This window comes from Xenopus tropicalis, chromosome 8, assembly GCF_000004195.4.
Source record: "Xenopus tropicalis strain Nigerian chromosome 8, UCB_Xtro_10.0, whole genome shotgun sequence".
NCBI lineage: Eukaryota > Metazoa > Chordata > Amphibia > Anura > Pipidae > Xenopus > Xenopus tropicalis.
Window position 1 is genome coordinate 15,383,808 of NC_030684.2, and position 16,745 is coordinate 15,400,552.

Here is a 16,745-nt window from a genome sequence, read left to right on the forward strand (position 1 = left end):
TACAGAAATTATTTAATTAGCTGCTGAAGCTTTATTATGATCTCTTAGCCTTGAATATTAGCTGAGATAATCAAGGCCAAGAGCAACTTGGACAAAGACAAGATAATGAGGATAATCATAACAATTGAAGTAACACATTCACAGGCCTTCATGATTGAAAACAAAATTGTGTAAATTCAGCATTAAGCAATTTAAACCCCTATCATTAACTAGCTCGGTCTCACAGGAACAGTTTTGTGCGATTTCCACTACACTTACCTTAGGGACCAACTCACAATATAAAGGTAAATATCTGCACAACAGCAGCCTAGAGCCCACTGAGCATGTGCAGTGCCACTGACACACAGACCTGCTGTGGACAAAGTTAAAGGCCAGGATCATTAGTTTATAGGGCTGCTGACTCTCTGGGCTGGTACAGGGAGTTCAGTACATAAAATACAACATTTCCAGCCAGAGTTTAGTTTTTGAATTATTTGCCTTCCTCTTCTGATTCTTTCAAGCTTTTAAATGGGGGTCACTGACCCAGTAGATAAAAAAACAAAACAAAAAACTATTGCTCTGTGAACTTTATTTTTTATCCTTCTATTCAGACCCTCTCCTATTCATATTCCTGTTTCTCATTTAAATCACTGCCTAGTTGCTAAGGTAAAAAGGCCCTGGCAACAAGATAGCTAAGGTTCCAAACTGGAGAGCTGCTGTACAAAAAGCTAAGCACAGGTATAGGACCTGTTATCCAGAATGCTCAGGACCTGGGGCTTTTTTCGGAAAAGGGATCTTTCCGTAATTCGGATCTCCATACATTAAATTTACTAAAAAAATAATTTAAACATCATTTAAACCCAATAGGGCTGTTCTGCCCCCAATAAGGGGTAATTATATCTTAGTTGGGATCAAGTACAGGTACTGTTTTATTATTACAGAGAAAAGGGAATCATTTAACCATTAAATAAACCCAATAGGGCTGTTCTGCCCCAATAAGGGGTAATTATATCTTAGTTGGGATCAAGTACAGGTACTGTTTTATTATTACAGAGAAAAGGGAATCATTTAACCATTAAATACACCCAATAGGGCTGTTCTGCCCCAATAAGGGGTAATTATATCTTAGTTGGGATCAAGTACAGGTACTGTTTTATTATTACAGAGAAAAGGGAATCATTTAACCATTAAATACACCCAATAGGGCTGTTCTGCCCCCAATAAGGGGTAATTATATCTTAGTTGGGATCAAGTACAGGTACTGTACTTGATCCGTTGTTCTAATATCCCTTGTTCTAATAAGCCTGAATTCGCCCGATATAACCCACCCGTAGGTGGGGATACCGGGAGAAGATCAGCTCGCTTGGCAACGTGTATGGCCGCCAATATTCTTCCTTCCTGGGCCGAACACACTATATAATCCTAGAGGTAGAGCCAGGGTAGACCTTTATCTGTGGCTCCTTGTTTAGTGTGGCAGCTCCGTCAGTCTCCCTTGTGCTCTATCCGATTCTCAGTTCATTCCCCAGGCCACAGATTTTGGCCTTTAAGTTGCGCAGTTCCCCTTGAAATTTTTGTGTCTTTTTGTTGCCTTGCCGCACTGCATCCAGAATAGCAAGATCTTGGTCTGGCCCGATGTTCAGCGTCACCTGAGAGGAGAGCAAAAAGAGGAGAGCAAGATTAATTCACATCTCCTCTCACCCCCACAGGGCCCTTACCCATAGGGGTTCCTTCTTAGTTTGGTTATGAGCCGTCTCACTGCGTGTGTTTAATCCTCTAGTACAGCAATAGCAGTGTTATGAAGTTTAAGCTCCCCCTACTGGCTAGAAAATGTAACTGCTGCTCCAAATATCATAGTACAGGTATGGGATCACTTATCCGGAAACCCGTTATCCAGAAAGCTCTGAATTACAGAATGCCGTCTCCCATAGACTCCATTTTAAACCTGATTTTCTTTTTATCTGTAATAATAAAACAGTACCTGTACTTGATCCCAACTAAGAGATAATTACCCCTTATTGGGGGCAGAACAGCCCTATTGGGTTTATTTAATGGTTAAATGATTCCCTTTTCTCTGTAATAATAAAACAGTACCTGTACTTGATCCCAACTAAGATATAATTACCCCTTATTGGGGGCAGAACAGCCCTATTGGGTTTATTTAATGGTTAAATGATTCCCTTTTCTCTGTAATAATAAAACAGTACCTGTACTTGATCCCAACTAAGATATAAATACCCCTTATTGGGGGCAGAACAGCCCTATTGGGTTTATTTAATGGTTAAATGATTCCCTTTTCTCTGTAATAATAAAACAGTACCTGTACTTGATCCCAACTAAGATATAATTACCCCTTATTGGGGGCAGAACAGCCCTATTGGGTTTATTTCATGGTTAAATGATTCCCTTTTCTCTGTAATAATAAAACAGTACCTGTACTTGATCCCAACTAAGATATAATTACCCCTTATTGGGGGCAGAACAGCCCTATTGGGTTTAATTAATGTTTAATTGATTTTTTAGTAGACTTAAGGTATGGAGGTCCAAATTACGGAAAGACCCCATACCCAGAATACCCTTGGTTCCGAGCATTCTGGATAATGGGTTTTTACCTTCAAGTATGTTATAGAATGGTCGGGGGCGTGTCCAGCCGCGCATGAAGCAGGGCGCACTTCACGGCGCTCCCGGGGTCTGGCCGTGCTAATTGCCCCAAACAAAGAATACCCCTGCACAACCCACACCCCACCACGCTGAAAAGGCCCCCCTGCCCTTCCTCTCCTACCCGCCGCATCCGGAGAGGCTTCCACGAGCTGCAGCGGCGGAGATCCGACTGCGGCCTAGGCGCGCCGCGGAAGCCGCGGGCTAAATTTTTGGGGCCTACCCGCGATCGCACCATATCAGCGCGGAGCACCGGTCTTTGCGCCCAGGACCAGCCCAAAACCCCGGGAGGCCGGGAAAAGACCAAGGTGAGTTGGCCCTGACCCCGGGGGCGCCCTTTTTATTAACCCTGACTCAGGGCTACAGTGTGTTCCACCAAAGGCCCCATCTAAACTCCCTGACAGCCTACCATGAGCTGTTAAAGCTACAGACTACAAAATAAGGCTGACAGCAGAATAGGCATATTTCCACTGAGACCAACCTATGTGGTCTTAAACCTGATCACTGGAACTAGTATCTACTGAATAAGGGTTCAGCCCTGAGATGGTGAACTGACCCTCAAGATATAACAGCACCGCGCATAGAGCGCTCCTCCTTTAATCTCTCTGCCAAACAGACCCATCAGCAGTACCAATATATACAACAGAACATTGTCTGTAATACTGACCGCCACAATGGGGAAACACTCCCAAAAGCAAAAAACAGAAGCTGTCACACGACTGGAGCGCTTTGCTCGCACGGAACCGCAGAGCTCTCAATCAATCTCGCCCAACGACTCGCTCCCACCATCACCAGGAATGGTAGCGGAGACACCAGAACCATCACCAAGTGAACTCCTTTCAGCAATAATTGAAAGTCGCACCGCTACAACATCACAACTGGAAGAAATCAAGGTGGACATCTCACTCCTGCGCCACGACCTCCAGAACATCAGAGAACGTACCACGGAGGTAGAAACTAGGGTCTCCACACTAGAGGACACAGTCTCTCCTCTTCCAAATAACATCACGGTCATAAAACAACAACTTCAACAAGCACTAGACAAAACGGAGGATCTAGAAAACAGACTCCGTAGGAACAATGTGCGAATTGTTGGCCTACCTGAGAAAGTGGAAGGCCAAAATCCGGAGACTTTCATTGAAAACTGGCTCAAACAAACCCTAGGAAACGACACCTTTTCCACTATGTTTGTAGTTGAAAGAGCCCATAGGGTTCCTACCAGGCCACATCCTCCTGGAGCCCCTCCAAGGCCATTCCTGCTGCGTATGCTCAACTACAGGGACCGAGATGCTGCCCTAAAAGCTGCAAGGATTAAAGGTCCCATCACCTTTAACGGAACAACAGTCTCTTTGTATCCAGATTTTTCGCCAACAATACAAAAGCAAAGAGCTACGTTCACTGCAATCAAAAGGCGTCTTCGGGAGGCGCACATCCCTTATGGAATGATATACCCTGCGAGGCTGCGAGTACAAGATGGCGATCGTGCGCAGTTCTTCAACTCACCAGCGGAAGCTGACGACTGGCTAACTCGTAGGAATCCAAGGCGTTCACCACCACGTGATTGAAGAGTAAGCAATCAATTACTCTTGAACAGCTGCAATGGCTGAGCATCTTGAACAATATCCGAGGGTCACTTACCCCTGACACTCCTTTCCATTCTGTGAGCACCTTAAGGCCCCCAGGCTGATGAGATTGCTGCCCCAAGGATCCTATTAAAACACACCTCAAGGACCCTGGAACTCCAGAAAACTCTATCCTTTAGGTGACTGTTTTGGAAGGGGAGACCCCCCTCGGCAACGATTAATATTGGGACAATGTCACACAGCCTACGCAATGACCCTTATTCTTTATACGCTCCTCCAGATGCTTTTGGTCTGGTTCTACTACAGAGCTCTGATGCTGCGGTAGCTTTTTGCTATCCCTCCTTTTTGGATATATACTAGTTATTCCTATTTTTCTAAAGTTCCTGCTATATTGTTCAGATGAGTGCGGACACGCTCACTAAAGCTTCTATAAGCATACTACAGTTTTGGGTACTAGACCCGCCTAAGTTGGGAAGGTGGGTAGGGTGGGATAGGGAATTTTGGTTGGGAAAGTTATGTTTTTTATCTGTCTATATTATCACTATTCAGGTCTTACAAGTCTATAAGATACTCCTTTACAAACACAAAATAATGACGGACATCGCTCACAGCGGCACCAATCTAAACCCAATGCAATATGGCTAAAATTTCAGTGACCTCTTGGAATATAAGAGGCCTTAATTCAAAATTTAAAAGGAGCCTTATGTTTACCTATCTAAAGAGATACCCTCCCTCTATCCTCCTACTCCAGGAGACCCACCTTACGGGCCAAAAAATTCTAGCACTTAAAAAACCCTGGGTGGGATGGCACTATCACTCTACCTACTCCTCCTACTCCAGAGGAGTCTCAGTGCTAATACGCAAAGGGGTGCCATTCGAATTAATCAAGCTACATACAGATTACTATGGCAGATTCATGATTCTTCATGGTCTCCTAGCTCACAAACCCATAACAATTATTAATATATATTTGCCGCCGCCGTTTGCTATGTCCGTTTTAGATCAAATTGTCTCTAAACTGGCAGAGTTCCCCATAAGTCCATTTATCATCATGGGAGACTTTAATAATTGCATGAATCCCTCCCTAGATAGATCCAAAGCAGAACCCAATACATCTACTAGACTTGCGGGATGGGCAGACGCTCTTCACCTTACGGAGGTTTGGAGATGGAAAAACCCCACAGCGAGAATCTACTCCTGTCACTCACTTACTCACAGGTCCCTATCTAGAATTGATCTGGCATTTGCCTCAGCAGACCTATTGCCTATGGTTGACACAATACAATATCTACCCCAAGCCCTGTCAGACCACTCCCCACTTAGCCTTTCTCTCCGCTGGAACCCATCCCCGCTAGACAGATTATGGCGACTGAGCCCTCTGTGGCTTAAAAACGAAATAGTTGCAAGTCAAAACCAAAAAGCATATACAGAATTTTGGGAACTAAACAATAACTCTGCCTCGCCATTAACGCTTTGGGACGCCTCTAAGGCAGTCATGAGGGGTGAATTAACAGCTGTAATATCCCAAGCGAGAAATGAGAAAAAAGAGCAGTTAAATGAGGCGGAAAAAAGTTTTGTAGCAGCAGAAACTGCACATGCCCAAAACCCTACAGAACACACTTACGAACAACTCCTATCTGCAAGGAACTCCCTTAACCGGGCGACTGTCTCATTAACAAGAAAAGCAGTGCTATACCAGAATCAGCGCGTTTTTGAGCAGGGGGACAAGAATAGCAAGATACTAGCCTACCTCTCCAAACCCCAAAACAACTCTGCAGCGATACCCCACATTCGCCAAGATGACGGCACGCTTACCACAGAACCCAAGAACATTGCACAGCAGTTTGCCTCCTACTACAAGAACTTATACACAACCACAACCACCTACTCTACGACACAACTAGCACAGTACTTAGCAAGCATACCCATTCCACAAATAGCCCCAGCAGATAAGGCATATTTAGATGCCCCGATCACAAAGCAAGAGGTTGCCGAGGCAATTGCCACCCTCCCCTCAAATAAGACACCAGGCCCGGATGGATTACCTTCCAACTGGTATAAGGTACTAGCTGAATACATCCCCTCTAAACTGCTAGAAACTCTACAATATGCCTATGACAATCAAGCCCTACCTGCATCCTTTGCGGAGGCGTTAATAGTGGTCATTCCGAAGCCGGGCAAAGATCCATCCCTCTGTTCCTCATACCGCCCCATCTCCCTAATTAACACAGACGCCAAAATTTTGGCCAAAATTCTGGCGACAAGGCTCCAAAGGGTGGTTCCCGACCTGGTCCACCCGGATCAATCAGGCTTTATGCCCGGGAGATCCACTGATATTAATTTAAGAAGGCTCTTTACCAATCTACAAATCCCTCACTTAGAGACCGATACCAGAGTTGTTGCCTCCCTAGACTCAGCCAAAGCCTTTGATTCAATTGAATGGGGATACCTATGGGAGGTCTTGTCCGGCTTCGGCTTTGGCCAAACATTCTTAAAGTGGATCAAGTTACTATACCAGCATCCCACAGCGAGAGTCAGAGTAAATGGGATTACATCTCCCCCATTCTCACTGGAAAGGGGGACTCGCCAAGGCTGTCCGCTCTCACCAATATTATTTGCTCTAGCAATAGAGCCTCTAGCCATACTGATTAGGAACTCACCGGAGATTAGAGGCCTTACATATGGTAATATCCACGAAAAATTATCGCTATATGCAGATGATTTGCTAATATACCTTGCAGATCCCAGAGATTCGCTGACCTCTCTACTGCAGCAAGTGGACAAATTTGGACACTACTCCGGTCTGCGAATCAACTGGGATAAATCAATCCTTTGCCCTATAGATCCTCTTCAACCACAACCAGTAATACCCAATATACCTTTAAAATGGACCAATCAATTTAAATACTTAGGAGTCTGGATAACCACAGATCCTACTAACTATATACCACTTAACCTAGACCCCTTGCTGTCTGATCTCAAAGCCCGACTGACCCAATGGTCCAAGTTACCACTTACACTCTGGGGCCGCATAAATATAGTAAAAATGATATACCTTCCCAAATTTTTATACATACTGCACAATGCCCCAATCTTTATCCCTAAAACCTTCTTTAAGAAACTTAACCAGATTATCCTACCATTTATTTGGAACAATCGACCCCCCAGAATGGCCTGGACAAAACTATGCGCTCCACTAGCCGAAGGAGGCCTAGCCCTCCCCCACTTTTACCATTACTTCTTAGCTTCACAAATACACTACCTACACTGGTGCTTCATTCATGACCCCTACAATCCAAATCTGCAGCTCCAGGCAACTATACTTGGCTCCCTGGAAGGATTACGCAACTTTCCTTACCGGCATCTTAAAGATACAGCCCCACTGCCAACAACTTTAACTATTCCGCATAAAGCCTGGACCATTGCACTTACACTATTCAAACACCCGCCACCCTTACTTACACCTAGGCTTCCTCTCTGGGGCAACCGATATTTACCACAATGTAGGACACTACACAATTTCATATATTGGCCCCGCCATGATATTAAATACTTGGGAGATCTTATGGAACACTCAACCTTCCCAACATATCTGCAGATCCGAGAGAAAGCTCAACAACCTAGTCTCCCCTTTTATAAATATTTGCAGCTGCGATCAGTATTCAGGGACCAATTTGCCACTCTTACCCCTCAGCTCATTTCTTTAACAGCGGAGGAAATCTTACAGTCTAACAACCCAGTTAAGCTTACTTCAAACCTATACCAAAATCTACTCTCAACAGGCCCAAAACCCTTCCACTCCGCACAAATATGGTGGACTTCCCAAATACCAGCACTCACCCAAGATGATTGGGAAGAGGCAACAGATACAATATACAACTGTCTTATATCTACCAGAGACAGGCTAATACAATACAAAATCTTTCACCACCTGTATATCACACCACTAAGGTTGCATCAGATGGGCCGTACCCCAACAGATCGCTGCCCGAGATGTGCAGCAAGCTCAGCTAACTTTTTTCACATGATCTGGTCATGCCCCCATATTGCAAAATTCTGGTCAGCAGTGACCAAATATCTGTCAAACAACTTAGCCTTCCCCACTGTGACTGCTCCTGAAACCTGCTTGCTAGGAGTTCTAGATACTATAATTGCCCAAAATAGCTCCCGGTTACGCTACAGAATATTGCTGTTCTATGCCAAAAAAACAGTTGCAATGCATTGGATGGGCACTACCCTCCCTACCGTTACAGCCTGGAAGAATCTAGTGAATGCTGTTGTTCCTCTGTACAAACTCACATACGAGAATAGGGGCACGCCCGATAAATTCGATAAAGTGTGGGGCCCTTGGTGTGACCTGGAGGGAAACTGAAGGACTCCACTCCCACTCACATGGTAAAACCCCCGGCACTCTTCCACTCCTCTCCATCACATCCTGAGCATTTAGCTCAGTAGGTAGATGAACCCAATCTTATGTAACTGCTGCCAGAATCATGCTTAAACCTTATATTGTCACATCTTCCCCTTTGATATTTGTAACAAGCCTTAATGACAGACCTGAAAAGAAAGACCAGCATATTCTCTTTAATGTAATGTTAAGTGTGTTACTTTATGTTTTGTTTGTATGAAAAGCAATAAAATATACCTTTCAAAAAAAAAGTATGTTATAGAATGGTCAATTTTTAATTAGTCTTCATTTTTTTCATAGTTTTTTTTTTTTTAATCATTTGCATTCTTCGTCTGGCTCTAAATGGGGGTCACTGACCCCGGCAGCCCATAAACTACTGCTCTGTGAGGCTACAGTTTTATTGTCCTTTTTTATTACTTATCGTTCTATTCAGGTGCTCTCCTACTCATGTTCAAGTCTCTTATTCAAAGCGCTGACTGGTTGCTAGACTAATTTGAACCCAAGCAACCAGACAGCTGCTGAAATTTCGAATTGGAAAGCTACTGAACAAAAGCTAAGTAAAATCCACAAATAACCAAAGCAAGATCCAACACAAAAGATACCCTCCAAGCTCTTGAAACAACCACAAACAACGCAGAAGCCATATTTATAGCAGATCCTACACCACACAATTACAGAGACTTCGCCGCTGCCCTCAGACACCTCAACTTACACCGACTTGAACTAACCAAAAAACAACTGTTACATGCCACAGCCACTACCTTTGCCTATGGAGACAAAAATGGCAAACCCCTAGCTTTTCTAGCTAAAACACCAGAGAGCACTACAGCAGTCCCCAAAATAATATCCAACACAGGAGAAACTTTTATCTCACCAACTGACATAGCCACAGAGTTTAGTAAATACTACACTTCACTATACACATCGACTGCACAATACTCTAACCAAGAACTCCATGACTACCTTAGCACACTCCCTCTACCTGCACTCGCACGACAACAAACAAAATAGGTAGATTCTCCGATCACTCAATTTGAAATAGCAGAAGCCATACTATCTCTTCCACCAGGAAAATCCCCAGGCCCCGACGGTTTCATAATAGAATGGTATCGTGCGCACGTTAAGGAAATAGTCCCTAAACTGCATGAAACACTAATGTTCTCCCTTGAGAGTTTCTCGCTCCCTAAATCATTCTATGATGCAACCATAGTAGTCATACCCAAGCCCGGAAAGGACCCCACACTCTGTTCCTCGTACAGACCAATATCTCTACTCAATATGGAGATAAAAATCCTTGCCAAAATTTTAGCCAAACGACTCATAAAAGTGATATCCACTCTAGTTGAGCCTGACCAGACAGGATTCATGCCATCCAAATCTACCAGCTTCAACCTCAGAAGACTCTTTCTTAACTTACAAATCACACATGAGAACCCGGGCTCCAGATTGGTGGTGTCCCTAGACACTGCCAAGGCGTTTGACTCCATAGAGTGGCCATACCTGTGGGAAGTTCTTGCTAGAATGAACTTCGGCCCAACCTTCATTAAATGGATTAAACTTATGTACAAAGAACCCAAAGCCACTATTAGGGTAAACGGAATCCTATCCCCCACAATCTCACTCACCCGAGGCACCCGCCAGGGATGCCCCCTTTCCCCACTCCTTTTCGCACTCGCCATCGAACCCATGGCAATTGCGATCAGGCACTCCCAGCAAGTCAAAGGCCTCGTATATAAAACAATTGAAGAAAAAATCTCACTATACGCGGATGATACACTATTATACCTTGCTGACCCCCACAACTCATTCACATCAGCGATCCAAATAGTCAAGCGCTTTGGCAGATTCTCGGGGCTACAAATTAACTGGGAAAAATCCATAGTTTTCCCCTTGGATGGACAAGCACCACAAATGACAGAACCAGAATGTACCCTCAAAGTCGCAAATTCCTTTAAATATCTAGGTATACATATTAATAAAGACCCAAGCCTTTTCTTGCAAGATAACCTCCATCCACTCCATAACCGATTTAAAGACACCCTTAAATTCTGGACAAAACTACCTTTAACACTAATTGGAAGAATCAATATATGTAAAATGATTTTTCTCCCAAAGTATCTATACATCTTCAGCAACACCCCCACCCACATACCCAAGAAAGCCCTACAAGACATTGACCGGACACAATCCGAATTCATCTGGGGAAACAAAACCCCCACCCTTTCCAGAGCAACACTTAACGCCCCCATAGACCAACTAGGTCTAACATCCCCCAACTACGAACTATATTACTTAGCTTCCCAATCCTTCCACGTGGCCAACTGGAAAACATTTGATACCGAAAACCCAGCATCACTATTAGAAGCCCTTTACTTTACCTCCATTGAAAGTCTACACAACGCCCTCTATAGAACCCGAAAAGACATTAGCCCTTTACCGCCTGTCCTGGATGCCACCAAAAGAGCGTGGGACAGTATGACACATCTCACCAATGCAGCAGGACTACTATCCCCTGACGCACCAATATGGGGCAACACCAACTTTAAACACTTTGCAACTTTCCCAGAAGCAGAAACCTGGGCCAAACTGGGACTCAAACGTATAGACCACTTGTATACAAACGGAGCCCTAAACACCTTACTCCAATTACGCCAAACTATCTCCCGACCCGACCTGTCAGAATTCAGATATGTCCAAATTTCACACCTTTGCTTAGCCCAATTCTCAACACCACCGCTACAAATACAACACACTGATCTGGAAGAATTAATAACCCAACCAACTAGACAAAAACTCCTTTCCAACACATACAAACACCTGGTATCCAAGAGGTATGACCCACGGCCCAGAGTAAAATACAAATGGGAATCAAGCGGTATTCGCCTAGACCCAGATGACTGGGACGAAATCATTGATAACCTATACCAACCCCTAGTGAGTGTTAGAGACAAGCTCATACAATTCAAAATTATTCACCAAACGTACTTTACACCCTATAAATTGTACACCATTGGAAGACTTGCCTCTCCCACTTGTTTGAGATGTAAGGCCCCCTCCGCTAACTTCTTCCACCTGATATGGGACTGCCCTGATACGCAGAAATTCTGGAAACAAATTGTACACTTTATGGCTACAGAATTGTCACTTCCTCAAGTCTATAACCCAACTACATGCCTACTAGGCTTACTTGACTCCCTGGTGCCCAGAACATATACTAGATGCCTCATGAGACTGCTTTTCTTCTATGCCAAAAAGACCATAGCCATGCACTGGATGGGCGCAACCCCACCAACACTAGCCAAGTGGATTACCTTGATTAACTCGCAGCTACAGTTGTACAAACTCACCTACTTGGCCAGAGGCTGCATAAACAAGTTTGAAGGCGTCTGGTCCCCATGGCTCGAATCCACAGCAACAACCGCGGAATGAAGAAAGTGACCGTCCAGCTCCCCTCCCCTCCCCTCTCCCCTATCTCTTTCTAACCTTTCCAGTTAAAAAACAAAATCAATAAAAACACTTTAAAAAAAAAAAAAAAAATCCACAAATAAAAAAAAAAAGACCAATTGCAAATTGTCTCAGAATAGCCATCTCTTCTACTAGATTGTACTAGAAAATACCAGCCTGTGTGTTTTCCCCTGTTTGGTTAAGGTGACACTTAATATTTATTCTCTGCCATCTTGTTTCTGTATATAGATATGCTTTCGTATAAGGCAATGAGATGCGTGCAACAGAAAATCTTGCCGTCGGTCTATCCCAGACTCACCTTGAATAGTTGCTTCTCTACATCCTTTAACCGCTGTCTCAGCAGCTTGATGTCAGTCTTATAGCCCTCTACCTCCATGTTGCGCCTTTTCTCCAGAGCCTCGTATCTCTGCGCCATCAATTGCAGCCGCTTGGCCACCTTATCTGAACGTTCCTGGTATAAGAATAACATTGGATATTAATCTCACAAACAGATGTTGGGTAACTGTAACACTACAGGAGGACTAGGGGAGATAACCAGTCACATTTTTATAAAAGCGAACAAAGCGGTTTTTAATTATTTGCTTTCTTCTTCTGACTCTTTCCACAGTCAAATGGGGGTCACTGACCCCGGCAGCCAAGAAACTATTGCTCCGCGAGGCTACTTTTAATTGTGTTGATTTGAAAAACCCATCATACTGTTCTTCGACTTCAGCTTATTCTTCCGCTTTTTCTTCTTATTCTTAGCGCCCCCCATTTTCTAAACGCTACTCCACCTACAGCTTTAGGGGTACAACACCCAGACTCCCCACACTTCTTCGCCCTATAGCGGAGCAGGCTGCTTGTGCTTTTCTAAGCGATTCCCCCCGTCTTTTTGTGGCGCTGCTCCGAACACCCCAATTTTCCATTGACTTTGACAGGGAAGAGTGAAATGAAGAATGAAACAGCGACAATTGCTGGATCCCAAAGGGGGAGGGGCCAACAACAGCCAATCAAATATAACCCATTGACTTTAATGGGAAAATTTAAACTGCGGCCAATCTTACAGCTCTGAGGCTACAGTCCCCAAACTTGGATCACATAGTCATGGGGCCAGCCTGAATGAAAATATGATGATTGTTAGATGCCCAAAAGTGGGCGGAACTGTGAACAGCCAATTAGATTTTACGTACTGACTTGGCGAAAATCCAACCTGCTGCCATTCTCACAGTAATAACACCGGGGTCCCCAGACTCTGCAGAGTTAATGCAAAGTTTGCAGAGTTAGTCACTGGGTAAGTACAATTCCAGGTTAGAAAAAGTGGGCGGAGCCACTAACTGCCAATCAGATGTCACTTGTTGACTTTCAGTGGGGAAATTTAAATTGCTGCCATTCAGACAGTATTAAAACCAGGGTCCCCAAACTTTGCACAGTGGTTTTTACTATAGAACTGTGGTCCAAGGTTAGAGAAAGTGGGCGGAGCCAACAGATCAAATTTCCTTTAGTGACTTCACGTTTTTTAACCCAACATAAAGTTTGTTCTCAAACTTCCATTTCTAGTTGTTATTGTTATTTCTTTATTCAGGCCCTCTCCTATTCATATACCAGTCTCTCACTCAAACCACTTCCTGGTTGCTAATTGGGTAATGTAAACCCTAGCAACCAGATGACTCGGGAGTGGCTGAACAAAAAGTAAAAGGAGATTTTGTGATACTCACCATTAAATCCTTTTCTCTCAGGGCGTCTGTGGGACACAGGGACCATGGGGTATAGTATCTACCAGCAGGAGGCAGGACACTAGAGAGGAAGAAGAGTATGAAGCCCCTCCTCCCTGCTACTATACCCCCGTGCACAGGGCCGCCATCAGAAATCACGGGGCCCCTCACAAAAAAAATTTCTGGGCCCCCCTCCCACAAATACAAAGGACTCACAGATATGAGACATTGGTAGGCAGCAGGGCCCCCCTAGTACACTGGTAGCCAGCAGGGCCCCCCCAGTACATTGGTAGCCAGCAGGGCCCCCCCTAATACATTGGTAGCCAGCAGTGCCCCCCCTAGTACATTGGTAGCCAGCAGTGCCCCCCCTAGTACATTGGTAGCCAGCAGTGCCCCCCCTAGTAAGTTGGTAGCCAGCAGTGCCCCCCCTAGTACATTGGTAGCCAGCAGTGCCCCCCTAGTACATTGGTAGCCAGCAGTGCCCCCCTAGTATATTGGTAGCCAGCAGGCCCCCCCAGTACATTGGTAGCCAGCAGGGCACCCCCAGTACATTGGTAGCCAGCAGGGCCCCCCCTAATACCTTGGTAGGCAGCAGTGCCCCCCTAATACATTGGTAGCCAGCAGTGCCCACCCAGTACATTGGTAGCCAGCAAACCCCCCCCTAGTACATTGGTAGCCAGCAGGGCCCCCCTAGTATATTGGTAGCCAGCAGTGCCCCCCCGAGTACATTGGTAGCCAGCAGTGCCCCCCCCTAGTACATTGGTAGCCAGCAGTGCCCCCCCTAGTACATTGGTAGCCAGCAGTGCCCCCCCTAATACATTGGTAGCCAGCAGTGCCCCCCCTAGTACATTGGTAGCCAGCAGGGCCCCCCCCTAGTACATTGGTAGCCAGCAGTGCCCCCCCTAGTACATTGGTAGCCAGCAGGGCCCCCCCCTAATACATTGGTAGCCAGCAGTGCCCCCCCTAGTACATTGGTAGCCAGCAGGGCCCCCCCCTAATACATTGGTAGCCAGCAGTGCCCCCCCAGTACATTGTTAGCCAGCAAACCCCCCCTAGTACATTGGTAGCCAGCAGGGCCCCCCCTAGTATATTGGTAGCCAGCAGTGCCCCCCCTAGTACATTGGTAGCCAGCAGTGCCCCCCCCTAGTACATTGGTAGCCAGCAGTGCCCCCCCTAGTACATTGGTAGCCAGCAGTGCCCCCCTAGTACATTGGTAGCCAGCAGTGCCCCCCCTAATACATTGGTAGCCAGCAGTGCCCCCCCAGTACATTGGTAGCCAGCAGTGCCCCCCCTAATACATTGGTAGCCAGCAGTGCCCCCCTAGTATATTGGTAGCCAGCAGGGCCCCCCCAGTACATCGGTAGCCAGCAGGGCCCCCCCTAAAACATTGGTAGCCAGCAGTGCCCCCCCCAGTACATTGGTAGCCAGCAGTGCCCCCCTAATACATTGGTAGCCAGCAGTGCCCCCCCTAGTACATTGGTAGCCAGCAGGGCCCCCCCTAATACATTGGTAGCCAGCAGTGCCCCCCCTAATACATTGGTAGCCAGCAGTGCCCCCCCAGTACATTGGTAGTCAGCAAACCCCCCTAGTACATTGGTAGTCAGCAAACCCCCCTAGTACATTGGTAGCCAGCAAACCCCCCCTAGTACGTTAGTAGCCAGCACAGCACAATCCTTCGGTGACGGCTCCTCGACGACGGCTCCTCCGGCGAGGTCCTTCGTTCCCAACAGCACTGCACTTCTGAGTGCCGAACATCTTGTACCGGAAGGCTCCGGGGGTGCTGATACCCGTGTTGGAGTATGCTCTGGAGCAGAGGGGAGGTGACTTCCTCCAGGCAATGCGAGCTCTGCATATGGTCTTGCGGGTCCTGCGGTACGTGTCTGTACCCCGATGGAGGTGAAATTTTTATGCCCGACTGGGTCCAAGAGTGGAGTTCCAATTCCTTGGGAATGGAAGTAACGTGGTTGACTGAGGGAAGGCGCCACCCTTGGAACAATGATGGCAAGTGTTCGTGGGACTGCCTGGTCTGCGTGGAGGAAGGTAGGTAGGGACGCTGATGTAAATGCGGAGGTCTCAGGCACTCCGTGGTTAGGAGGTATCTGTCAAGAGGACTGTCTTGGAGGTAGGCAGACAAGGGAGATGGTGGCCGGGGCCAGTGTTGCCGAGTAGGCAGGAGCCTGGTTGAGGTCCCAAGTGGGGTCGCAAGGAGGAGTGTGTTTTCCTGTGGGAAGTGGTGACGTCCGGTAGGATGAGCATCCTCACTGGAGGATGTCGAGCCAGGCCGAATCGAGTATTAGGGAGAATCCAGGGTCAAACCTTTCTCCCCACTAGACAGTGGGAATGACCAGCCGAGAGGGAAAGAACTGGAGGGAGTACCCCGAACACGCCAGGTCTGGTGGATCCTTCATCCTTGGAGGGTACCAGCTTCCGAGCTGCCCTCATGGTACGGGTACCATCTGGTGAAGAGCCTTGTGCTTGCTGGCCGGCCGTTGGTTTCGGGGAGGCTGGATCGGGGTGGTGAGCATTACCTGGAGCGAGAAGTCGGAGTCCTGAGGAAGGTGCCAGGGTCAGACTTACTGAGCGCCATCGTTGGTGGGCCAGGCTTTCCTGGCCAGGAGAGGGAAGCAGAATGATGATTCATGACTCCACCTTGATTCTTCTGACAATTCTGAGGCAGAGGAGGAGAAGGGGAAGTATGCAGATTAAGTCCCTGTGGCCGTTAGGGCATCCGCCGCTGGGGCAAGAGGGTCGTGATAGGTGGCCCTTAATAGTGGAACTTGCGGTTCATGTGTGGTAGGAGAAGAATGGCCATGCGGGTTATCCTGATCTTCCTGGTGTTGATCAGGAGCTGCGCTTCTGAGGTCGAGCAGGTCCCTTGAGCCAATGCTTCTTTGGAGCTATGGTCCAATCTGCTGGACTGGCGTCCACGGTCCGAAGCCGCCCTCGTGATTCCAGGAGGGTCCG

General features: G+C 46.5%; 1 protein-coding gene across 1 annotated transcript; it reads right to left on the bottom strand.

Annotated features, from left to right (window-relative positions):
- Positions 1 to 1,449: 1,449 nt before the first annotated feature.
- Positions 1,450 to 13,819, bottom strand: LOC116406989 (coiled-coil domain-containing protein 77-like). The gene is made up of 3 exons (XM_031892323.1): positions 13,785 to 13,819; positions 12,389 to 12,541; positions 1,450 to 1,625 (listed from the first exon to the last, which is right to left on the bottom strand). Exons 1-3 carry the CDS (start codon positions 13,785 to 13,787, stop codon positions 1,479 to 1,481), a joined length of 303 nt encoding a protein of 100 aa, XP_031748183.1. The 5' UTR covers positions 13,788 to 13,819; the 3' UTR covers positions 1,450 to 1,478.
- Positions 13,820 to 16,745: the final 2,926 nt, after the last annotated feature.

Excerpts from the sequence above, each read along its gene's own strand:
- LOC116406989 (XM_031892323.1), bottom strand. Across the intron at positions 1,626-12,388 it reads TAGAGAAGCAACTATTCAAG|GTGACGCTGAACATCGGGCC; the intron begins GTGAGTCTGGGA and ends CTCTCCTCTCAG.